The sequence below is a fragment of the Aotus nancymaae genome, unplaced genomic scaffold, assembly GCF_030222135.1.
Source record: "Aotus nancymaae isolate 86718 unplaced genomic scaffold, 86718_ANA_hifiasm-v0.15.2.pri h1tg000028l, whole genome shotgun sequence".
NCBI classification, from domain to species: domain Eukaryota; kingdom Metazoa; phylum Chordata; class Mammalia; order Primates; family Aotidae; genus Aotus; species Aotus nancymaae.
Window position 1 is genome coordinate 27,080,285 of NW_026988441.1, and position 11,179 is coordinate 27,091,463.

The window sequence follows — 11,179 nt, forward strand, 5'->3', positions numbered from 1 at the left end:
GCTCAGTTTGAGGGCACACTGAGCAGCACCAAGGACCTGGCTTGGTGCCCTGGCGCCCCCGTGTGGCCGGCTTGGGCCTTGCAGGCAGCACTGGATTTTCTGGCTGGGTCACGGGATTGCCTGTTGCTGCCCAGCCGCTCTGTGCTCCCCTCTAAAATGGTCTCTGCTCCTCCCCAGAAACGGCCGCAGCCTCCTGATTTCATCGACCCCCTAGCCAACAAGAAACCCAGGATATCACACTTCACTCAGAGAGCTCAGCCCACTGTCAACGGAAAGTTGGGTGTGCCCAACGGCCGTGAGGCCCTGCTGCCCACCCCGGGCCCGCCAGCCAGCACAGACACCCTCAGCTCCAGCACCCACCTGCCCCCGCGGCTGGAGCCCCCGAGGGCCCATGACCCCCTGGCTGATGTCAGCAATGACCTGGGCCACAGTGGCCGGGACTGTGAGCGTGGGGAGGTGGCTGCCCCAGCCCCCACCGCATGCCTCGGTCTGCCCCTGCTGACGGACTGTGCCCAGCTCAGCAGGCCCCATGGCAGCCCCTCACACAGCAAGCCCAAGAAGAAGTCCAAGAAGCACAAAGACAAGGAGAGGGCGGCTGAGGACAGACCCCGGGCCCAGCCCCCAGACTGTGCCCCTGCTACCCACACCACCCTCGGAGCCCCAGCAGATGCCCCAGGTAGGTGTCCTGGCAGGATGGCACTGCCAGGACTCCCAGCACTGGCCCCACATCCACCTCACCCTCATGGGTGTTGAGGGGGCTCAAGCTGTAGAGGCTGGGGGAGGGGGCTCTTTTGCCCAGGACCCCAACAGACTCACCCTGTGTGCCCGGCGCCTGGCCCACTACATTCCCGCACTGGTCCTCTCCTCTGGAGTGCCCGGTGCCACATGAAGTCAATATGCCAGGCCAGCACTGGAGGCCTGGGGCCCAGTGCCTGGTGGGGAGTTGAGGCCACGGAAGGGGCTAGCACATGTGGAGAGGAATGGGTCCAGGCCCCAGCTCTGACTGCAGGGAAACCTCCGGAGCCAGGGCCATGCTGAGGTCTGCTGGGGCTCAGGGAAGGCAGTGGGGGCCCAGGCCCCAGCTCTGACTGCAGGGAAACCTTGGGAGCCAGGGCCATGCTGAGGTCTGCTGGGGCTCAGGGAAGGCAGTGGGGGCCCAGGCGAGCCAGCCCTATTCAGGGAGAGGCAGTGCAGGTGCAGAGGGGCAGATTCTGGTGGGAGAGGGATGACACTTGGACCTCCATAGGCCCCACGCAGCTGCTGTGGAGTGTATGTTTCTGCTGTGGGGACGGGGCCTGGCAGGCTGGGGTTGGGGAGTCAGGAGACCTGGGCAGCCCCGAGCCCACAGCCCAGCACTGGCACCGAGTAGCAGTGGCACCTGCCTAGCACTGTGGCCAGGAGCCTGTGCAGCTGCTCATTTACAGGAACCAGCAGAAGCAGTGGCCAGGGTGCAGCGGCTGTTCCACCGCCACAGGGGGTGGGGGCTGCTGTGGTCCCATGTGGCAGTGGCTGCCAGTTGCACACAGCCACCTCGCTGTCAGTGCCAGCTGGCCCAAGGGAGCCCAGGCGGTGTCACCTGCCATGTTTTTGGGTTGTGTCTCCAGGAGGAGGCTGAGTTGGGGCATTCCTGGGATGAGGATGGGAGCCCCTCTTTCATTATGGCTTTGCGGTGCTCAGAGGGCCATGCCCCTGTCCCCTGCTGTGGCTAGAGAGCAGGTCCTCGCTGCTGCGGCTGGGTCTTACTGGGTAGGAAGGGAAAGTTTCGGGGTCGGGTCAGCCCTGCCTTGTGCTAGGCTTCCCAGCTCACGTGGGATTGCATGTGGGGGCCAATGGGGAAAGGGCGACCTCACTCCCTGGGCAGCCTCTCTGACCAGGGCCACGCTCAGGGCAGGACTCCTGATTCCCAGGACACACCCCACACCCTACAGCCAGACCTGGGCCGGGATCTCTCTCAAATGGCAGAAGTGAGACCATCGGTCCAGGTCCGGACTCCATAGACCACCCTGGGCTGTGTCCCTCCTTGGATGCCCAGTGCTGAGATGCCAAGACAGGCCTAGGGACTCAGGGTGGTTTCCTCTCCGGCCTGGCGCATGTCGGCCCCTAGGCAGCTCATCCCCGGGCCCAGGGGCTGTCATCTCTACCATAGGTGAGAAAGTGCAAACCAGAGGTAGATGTCCCAAGCACCAAGGAAAGACAGTGGAGGCACCAGAAGCCAAGCCTGGTGCTGGTGGTCTATCTTACCCAGGGTCCCGAAGGTGCCACATGTGTAGGGCATGTGCTAGCTGTCCTGAGCTCCTGCCCAGGACAAGCAAGTAGAGAGACACGGGCTGTTAAGGGGACATATGGGGAGAAGAGCTGCTGTGGGGGTCTTCCCCGGGGCCCAGAAGCAGGGACCAGCTCAGCCGGTGCTTGAGTGGGAGCAAGGGGCCACTGAGATTTGCCAAGGGCTGGACTTTGAAGGTCCCACTAGCACCAGGTTGAGCTGACCCTGAGCCTTGATTTCCCCATCTGTCATCCTAGCAGGTAAAGATCTTGGGGGGTGTCAAAGGAAGTGATGTTGACCAGCCTGACACATGGCAGTTACCTGTTCTAGAATACCCAGGGAGGCCACTGTGTGGTGTGAGTGTGGGCTTGGCCGTCACAGCTGCACCTTGCCCATCACTTCCTTCCAGCCTGAACCAGGGTCAGACCCATTCAATACATGCCCAATGGGTTATGGCCCTGGGAAGGCCACAGCCTCTTAAAGACAACCCAGGTTGGGGTGGTGGCAGTACTGAAGGCAGTGCCTGGCCCAACGTCTGGAGTGTTGCGACCTTTGCGGGGAGTGAACTCTGTCCATTTTTGGGAATTTGGCAGCAGAGATGCTGCCCAGGTGTTACACTGAGAGAGAGGGCTCAGAAAACTGGAGATGGCAGACTCCTGCTCTTGGCGTAGTGCAGAGGGCACCTGAAAATTCACAGTAGGGCCAGGCACAGTGGGCTCTGCCTGTAATCCCAGCACTTTGGGAGGCCAAGTTAAGAGGATCACTTAAGTCCAGGAATTCAAGGCCAACCTGGGCAATATAGGTGAGCCTCCTCATCGCTATTAAAAAGTAAAAAAAAAAAAAAAAAAAAAAAAATCGCCAGGTGTGGTGGTTCACGCCTGTAATCCCAATGCTTTGAAAGGTCAGTTAGTTCAGAGGGTTGCTTGAGGTCAGGAGTTTGAGACCAGCCTGGGCAACATAATGAGACCCCATCTCTACAGAAAACATGTTTAATTAGCTAGGGATGGTGGTATATGCCTATATTCCCACCTACTTGGGAGACTGAGGCAGGAAGACCACTTGAGCCCAGGAGTTCAAGGTTGTAGTGAGCCACGATCATACCATTGCAACTCCAGCGTCAGCAAGACGCTGTCTCTAAAAAAGAAAAACGTATACTGAGGATACTTCTGAAAGTAATAAAATCATTTCTCTGTTGGAAAGAAGGGCACCTGCAGGACGGCCTAGGAAACACACACACTAAATTGTAGTTGTGGTCTGAGGGGATGAGGCGACAATGGTCCCAGGCAACGGGCACCTCAGTCCTCCTACCCCTACTCCTCGATTTCCAGACCTTCAAGGGTGTTATGTTATCTGATGTGGCCGAGGCACCCCACCACAGGGCTGAGGAGCAGGACAGCTGCCTGAGGCCCCATCTAGCCATCAGCTGTGCAGCTTTGGACAGGCTCCTGAAGGGCTGAGCATCTTCGTGGACGCATCACTCATGGATGGCTGGTTGGGGTGGCCCATGGGCTCCTCTGGCCGGCCCTGTCCTGGAGCTGCCTTGTGGGTCCTGCAGTTCAGCATCCAGTGGGAAGGATGGGATGATCTGAGTGGGGCGCACACCAAAGGCCTGGAACTTTGTCAGCAACAGAGGTGCAAGCCCTGCTGGCTGGGTCTTTGTCCTGCCTGGTCAGAGACCGGGATGCTCCAGGGACTTGGGTCAGGCCAGCGGTCATTTGTTTTCAGCTTAGTGACCTTTGACATGCGGTCAGTGGAGGCAGCAAAGGCCTGGCCTTGGGGAAGCTCTGACTGGTTGTGCAGGCTTTGGCCTTGCAGTTCCCTGACCTGTCCGCTGTTTGACAAGAATGCGACTGCCATGCTGATGCCTGGGCCGTCTGTACCCTGCAGGGCATTGCCCTGGACACGCAGGTACATGCCAAGCTCTCACCACCTGGAGGGCACACCCAGGTCCAGCAGCCCACAGTTGCCAGATGCCAGGTGCTCAGCCCTTGTGCCTGCCACACATGAACCCCGTCTGCCGTCTCTCCATGTCCCTCTAGCAGCAAAGCATGCATTTTTCACACACGTCCCCATCCTGGCATGCTTCCTGCAGACCGGTGCCACGGGTGCAGACTCAGAAGGTGCGCATTTGCTCTCGTAGGTTTGAACGGAACCTGCAGTGTTTCCAGTGTTCCCACGTCCACATCGGAGACGCCCGACTACTTGCTGTGAGTGTTTGTCCGGGACCTGTAGACCAGGCCTCCCTTTTCTGGGTTCAGACTGCGGGTTAGCAGAGGCAGACCCCCTGCAGGTCTGGCTATGTGAATTCCCAACATGGCAGCCTCTTCTGGGCCAGGACGGCCGCCGCCTGTGTGGGGCTGGGTTCTTGCAGCGTCCACTCAGTGGCCCCTCTCTCCTGTCTCAGGAAATATGCAGCCATCTCCTCTTCGGAGCAGCGCCAGAGCTACAAGAACGACTTCAATGCCGAGTACAGCGAGTACCGCGACCTGCACGCCCGCATTGAGCGCATCACGCGGCGGTTCACACAGCTCGACGCCCAGCTCCGGCAGCTCACCCAGGGCTCCGAGGAGTACGAGGTAGAGCCCTCTGCTGCCTACTGTGCCCTAGCTCTGGTGGGGGCCAGGGCTCACTTGGGCGTATACCACCATGACCCTCCTGGCCTACTTGGTGACCCCAGAGTCTGTCTCTTCCCCAGGCAACTCCTCCCCCTGGTGCTGCAAGCACCCCATGCGGCAACCCCATGGTTCTGGCCCGGCCCTGGGGCCTTGTCATGGGAGTCCTCGAAGGCAGCCCAACTTGTCAGCCTCCTTTGTGGTGGGATAGCTATGACCCACCTTGGGTGGGGGGTGAGCTGGAGCACATGGATCCCCACACATTTGAGCACCCAGGGTCCTCTCACAGCCCAGGACACAGGGCTCTTGGTACCTGTGCCACACCCTCGTGAGACCCCACAGCTGAGCCCTGTCCAGCAGCACCCTGGGGCCCATCTGTGCTACCAGAACCACTGCAGTGGGGAGGTGGCAGGTCCCTGTGGTCCTGGGGACTAGGAGTCCTGTGGTCCCCTGGCTTAGGCTCACAGCTCCTTCAGCTGCCATGTGGAGACAGAGTCTCCATCCTCAGCCACAGCCTTGGACGCAGCCTCCCACCTGCCACCTTTCAAAACTGGTGACTTGGCTGCAGGGCTGGGTCCCGATTCATCAGATGCTGGAGCCTCTCTCCCTGGCAGAGGCCCCTTTCGGTTCCATAAAAGACGATTCATGATGGGGTTCTAGGGGCATCTCTCCCTCCCTTTCCCTCCTGCTTTGCCTCACCACACCCCCCCAACACACACACACTTCCTTGTCCTCCCAGGCCCCCACAACAGCGGTGCCCCACCTGCTCTTGCCCTCAAGAGGCCCCGCAGCCTTTCCCTCATGCCCCACCCACTCCGGAGCTCCTGCCGCTGCGGGCCCCTGGGGCGTTACTTGGCCTTGTACGTCAGGCTGCTCCACTGTCCCAGCCCCCACCCTTCTCAGAGCATCTGGGGCCACTCAATTTGGGTTTCCTGCAGGTGAGGGCATACTTTGATTTTTCAAAATTTTGTTTTTCTTCTAGACTACTCGAGGGCAGATTTTGCAGGAATATCGAAAAATCAAAAAGGTGAGTGTCTCTTATGTTGGAATGGGCTCCACCTGACTGTGGGAGCTGGTGGGAGGAGGGTAGTCCTGGAGCAGCCTCCCCACCCTGACGCACTCAGGAGTAGCTGAGCCTGTCCCGTGAGCTGTGGAGGCTCCCCTGGTGCGGCCCCCAGACCCTTTCTGGCGTCCTCCAAGGTGTGGGGGTAGAGCCTTTGGGTCTGAGTCCAAAGTCACCCCGCCACCCCCACCTAAGTCTTCAGCCGTGGTGTCCTGGCGCAGCCACACAAACTTAGGACGTGCACGGGACCAACCCCCACTCTGCCCTTGGACCACAACCCTCTTTGCTGGGCACTGAGCCCAGGTCTTTGGTGTGGGGGGCGCTGGCCTGCTCGCAGTGGGGAGCTTGTCCTGAGTGCGTCCATGCTGTCCCGCAGACCAACACCAACTACAGCCAGGAGAAGCACCGCTGCGAGTACCTGCACAGCAAGCTGGCCCACATCAAGAGGCTCATCGCCGAGTATGACCAGCGGCAACTGCAGGCCTGGCCCTAGCCGCCTGCCCCGATGGCGGGATCTGGGAGGGTGGGGGGAGCAAAAGACGGGGGAGAGAGGATTTATTTAAAAAAATAAACCCGAGGAAGATGCTCATCTGAACCAGCACTGCCGGCTTTCAGGGGAGCCCCTGCAGACGTCTGGTCCTGGCAGGGGGCTGCAGGCCCACCTTGGCCCTTCCCGCCTCCTGAACAGTCCCTGCCTGTGACAGGCTCCCCAGGAAGCCCAGCGCCGCCTCCCTGGCTGCAGCCCCGGTTCAGCCTCTTCTCTCGCCAGAAGACTCCTAGGCCCTCGGGGTGGCGCGCCTGCCTTTTCTAGTTTTATACAAAGACAGCCACTTTTAGCTACTGCTAATGAGACTCGAGTCTATTTTTGTACAAAAGAGAAGCAGAATCTTTTTTCTAAACCTGTGCCTCCCTCTCCTCGGACACCCAGGGTCTAGCCACTGCCCTGGGTCCTGCCTGCAGTGTTAAAGAGGCTGTCGGAAGGTGCAGCCGAGCTCTGAGGGCGGGGACCCGGCAGGTGGCCTCTGCTGGTCTCTGGCTCTGTGTTCAGGCACCCTAGTCCCTGGCCTCCTCCTCAGGCAGGGTCTCTGCTCCAGCAAGCAAACGGGGTGGCCAGGGTGGCTATTTTGAGAACTCCAGCTGGTGCCCCCAGGCAGCTGCTCAGAGCCAAGGGGGGCCAGAGAGCTCTCGGCTCCCCCAGGCCTGCCCTGCTATTTCGGGCCCCCAGCTGTCGGGGGACGCAGTATTTATGTGCTCCCAGTTGAGACTGCCGCAGTGGCATCAGGTTGTACTCTGCGATGTCCTCTGGTTCCCATTTGCTGCTGCTGCCCATTCCACACTGTTGAGACCCTGTGGTCTCCATGCTGCTGGCCTCCCTCCGTCCCTCTGTCCACTTATGGGACCCGGGGTCATCTTAGCAGAGCCACCGCCAAGGTTTGCACTCAGGGAGGGGCTGATGGAGGGCTGGGCACCAGTGGGGGCCCCAAGGACCCATGGGCAGAGCTGGGGAGCCAGGAGGATGGGTCTGCCCACTCTGGGGGCGCAGGCTCTGCAGATACCCCAATTGCTGCTTTGTTGCTGTGCCTAGTCTAGCGTCCCCCAAAGCATCGGGGGGCCACACAAGTGTGTGTGCGTGCGTGTGCGTGTGTGGTGACCCCCCAGGGCATGGTGGGGTCTGAGGTGTGTGTTCCCATTTAGGGCCAAACGAAGCCATGACTTGGGAAGGTGGTGGTGGGGGTGGCTGTGATCAGGGCCCAGGGATCACATGGGGGTCACTGCTGCCATCAACAGTCAGGCAGGGAGAGCAGAAATGCAAAAATACAGATGTGTCTATTTTTCTAAACCGGGGGGTGGGGGAGTTCCTCCTGATGGCTTCCAAAGAGCTGACTGCGGAGGGCCCACAGTGCGTCCCACCCCTGCCCGAGTGTCTCTCCTTTAGGACCCCCGGGTTCCCAGAGCTCTGAGGAAATTTCCTTCATGTTTCAATAGCTGCTGTTGTTTTTGTCTTCTGGGCTGGGCTGGGGAAGGGCTGACTAGGCTTTGGGGGAACCTGAGTGGGCAGGACCCCACTGTGTCGCTCACAGGCAGCCCTGCAGACATGGGTGAGGTGGGACAATTTCAGGAGGTCCCAGCGAGGGACTGCCCGCCGCTCTGCCCTGGGAACCAGTCCACGGGGCTGTCAGTTGAATTCGCCTTTTTGTTGTTGTTTTTATGTTATTTGTTCTCCTTTTAAGGAATTATGAAGCTAAGAAAAGTTGTGTTTTGGGGGTTGGTGGACAGAGTTCTAGCTGATTAAATATGGTCTAACTTATTGATACTACTTTTTTTTTTCTTTTAATGTTGTACTGTGGAGAAAAACTATTTTGAGCCATGGGGTTGGTGTTTACAAGAATTTTCCACTTTTGCCAAAATGTTACAATTGAAAGGCATCTGCGTCTTCAGTTTCCTAATATTTTCTTAAAAGATCTAGTGTCCTTTTTGTACACTAAACAGGTGAATGCTGACTTTTTTCAGTCCTACAATAAATTTCACTGAACTGAACCTGGCAGCCCAGGCTGCCTGGCTGGTGTGTGTGGTGTGTGGTGTGTGTGTGTGGTGTATCTGTGTGTGTGTGTGGTATATCCGTGTGGGTGTGTTGTATCTGTGTGGTGTGTGTTGGGGTGTGTGGTGTATCTGGGTTGTGTGTGTATTGGGGTGTGTGGTGTGCGTGAGGGTGTGGGTGTGGTGTGTTGGGTATGTTGGGGTGGGTGTGTGGTGTGGATGTGTATCTGGATGTGATGTTAGGGTGTTGATGTGTGTTGGGTGTGGTGTATCTGAGTTGTGTGTATTGTATCTGGGGGAGTGTGGTGTGGGTATGGTGTATCTGTGGCTGTGTGTGGTGGATGTGTGTGGTGTGTGGGTATGGTGTATCTATGTGGGTGTATGGTGGGTATGTGGTGGGTGTGGTGTATCTGTGGGTGGGGTGTGGTATGTGTAGGCATGTGGTGTGTGTTAGGGTGGGTGTGGGGTGAGGTGTGTGTGGTGTGGTGTGTGTGTGGTGGGTGGGTAGTGTGTGGGGTGTGGGGTTATGTGGGGGTGTGTTTGGGGGTGTCGGCCTGGTTTCTGTGTTGGCTGTCCCTGTCCTGTGGTTGGGGGTGGGCTGGCATCAGGAGGTGATGTGGCCTGGGGCCGCCATGTTGATGAGGAAGGGTTGTTCAGGGGCTCCAGGGGGAACCAGACGAGAAGGCAAAGTTTGCAGCCTCCCTGAGCCATTGCCCAAGAATGAGGACCGAAGCAGAGGGCCCTGGACGTGAGGGGGGCAGCCTGGGCCAGGGCGGGGGCATGGGGAGCCACAGCAGACGTGTGAGCACAGCAGTACCCTCCAGTGTACTGGACAGGGTGGGCCGAACCCATCACTGGGATTCCTTGGCTTCCTGTGGCACCAGAGGCCACAGGAGTGCGGTGGGGGTTGGAGGAACCAGCTGTGACTGTCACCCTCTGATGAAAGCAGCAGGCAGCGGTAATATGTTATTACCTGTTCTTCCTGTACTGGGGCAGGGGCATCCCGTGCCACCAGAGGGGATGGGGATGATAAGGCAGGAGCGGCTGTGCAGGTGGAACCGGAGCTGGAGGACATGGAGAACATAATGCTCATCCTGCTGGCCAGGGACAAGCAAGGGCCATTTAGTAAGTTGTAACACGAATAATAAGACCGTGGGCAAAGGTCCTGGGCCTGCAGCTGTGGGGCCTGGCCTCCCTGCTGGCCTGCGTCCTTGGCCCAAGTTCTGAGGCCACCCAGGCATCTGAGGGGCGAGGGAGGGGAAGTCATGCGGCCCAGCGGGGCAGCGTGTATCCTGCTTCCAGCACAGCCTGGCCACGCCGTTCTCCCAAGGTAACATCTCTGTCCCCGTATCCCAGGCCCAAGACCAAGCTCCTCCAGCTCTCGGTCCTGCCTCCCCCAGCCCTCCCTGCCTCCCCCAGCCCTCCACTGCCAGCCCTAAGCTGACTATCCAGCAGTACTCTGGCCGTGACCCCCACGGCCCTCAGAGGCCACAGTTGGTCCCCTGACTTCCCTGAGTCATGGACGCCATCAGTCCAGTCCCCTCGCGTGCCCAGGAGAGCCCTCACCCTCATGGCCTGGGCACCCTGGTGGAGAGGAGCTCCGGGCTGCCAACCCCTCTACTGCTGCCTGCCAGGGTCCCGGATTGTCCTCTTTCCACTGGCACCCCATTCCTGCAGCCCCTCCTGTACCAAGCTCCATCTGGGCTCTGCACAGCAGTGACCGAGAGAGCCTCATCCTGGCCTTCAGGGAGCCCACAGTTTGCTGGGGGCCAGTGGCGCATCTCACCACCCACCTCAGACAGCACACCCATGCCTGACTGGAGGGGCCAGACCCCATCCCTTGACCTTATCAACCCCCGGGAGTGGAAGCAGCCTTGTCCCTATGTCACATCCTGCCAGCTGCCTCGTGGCTGGGTCTTGGGACCTTCCTCGTGTCTCAACTACACAGGTTCCTGAATCCCATGTTGCCTCGAGGCACAAGCTCCCCGATTCTCTGATCTTCCAATACCAACAGGATGTCCATTCCCAGAGATGGTATCGGACTCCACAAGTTACGGGGCTCAGTCCCACAGGGCTGCACCCGTGTCAGATGCCACCTGTTCTTCCGGCAAGTCGGCGATAAAGTGCGAGTTCCCAAGACCCCCACCTCAGGTTTGATAATTTGCTACAACAGCTCACAGAACTCCGGAAAATGCTCACGGTCAAATGGAGGAGGCACACAGGGCAAGGTATGGGGCGGGCCGTGGAGCTTCTATGCCTTTTCCAGGCGTGTCACCCTCCTAGCACCTCCATATTTCCCCCTAAACCCCATTGTTTGTTTTTTTGAGACAGTCTTACTCTGTTGCCCAGGCTGGAGTGCAGTGGTGCAACATGGCTCACTGCAGCCTCCACCTCTTGAGTTCAGGTGATGCTCCCACCTGAGCCTCCCAGGAAGCTGGGACCACAAGCTGGCGCCACCAAGCCCAGCTAATTTTTTTGTTTTTATTGAGACAGGTTTCCCCATGTTGCTCAGGCTGGTCTCAAAACTCCTGGGCTCAAGCGATCCACCCGCCTCGGCCTCCCAAAGTGCTGGGATTACAGGCGTGAGCCACCGCGCCTAGCCGACTGCCTGTTTTTCTGCTTAGGTTCTATGAAGAATCTGTAGCAATGAGATGGAATACTGCGTAGATCTAAAGGGAGCAGACTGGGTGGGGGAGGGGAGCC

General features: G+C 59.0%; 1 protein-coding gene across 1 annotated transcript in view; it reads left to right on the forward strand.

The window, feature by feature from the left end:
- The window catches only part of ELL (elongation factor for RNA polymerase II), a 70,294-nt gene extending 61,818 nt beyond the window's left edge, over positions 1 to 8,476 (forward strand). Inside the window, exons 8-12 of the mRNA XM_012443557.2 lie at positions 178 to 676; positions 4,404 to 4,470; positions 4,668 to 4,839; positions 5,858 to 5,902; positions 6,315 to 8,476. Of these exons, the coding sequence (XP_012298980.1) occupies positions 178 to 676; positions 4,404 to 4,470; positions 4,668 to 4,839; positions 5,858 to 5,902; positions 6,315 to 6,431 (900 nt within the window). The 3' untranslated portion in view covers positions 6,432 to 8,476. The remainder of the gene's footprint in view (positions 1 to 177; positions 677 to 4,403; positions 4,471 to 4,667; positions 4,840 to 5,857; positions 5,903 to 6,314) is intronic.
- The last annotated feature ends 2,703 nt before the right edge of the window (positions 8,477 to 11,179 follow it).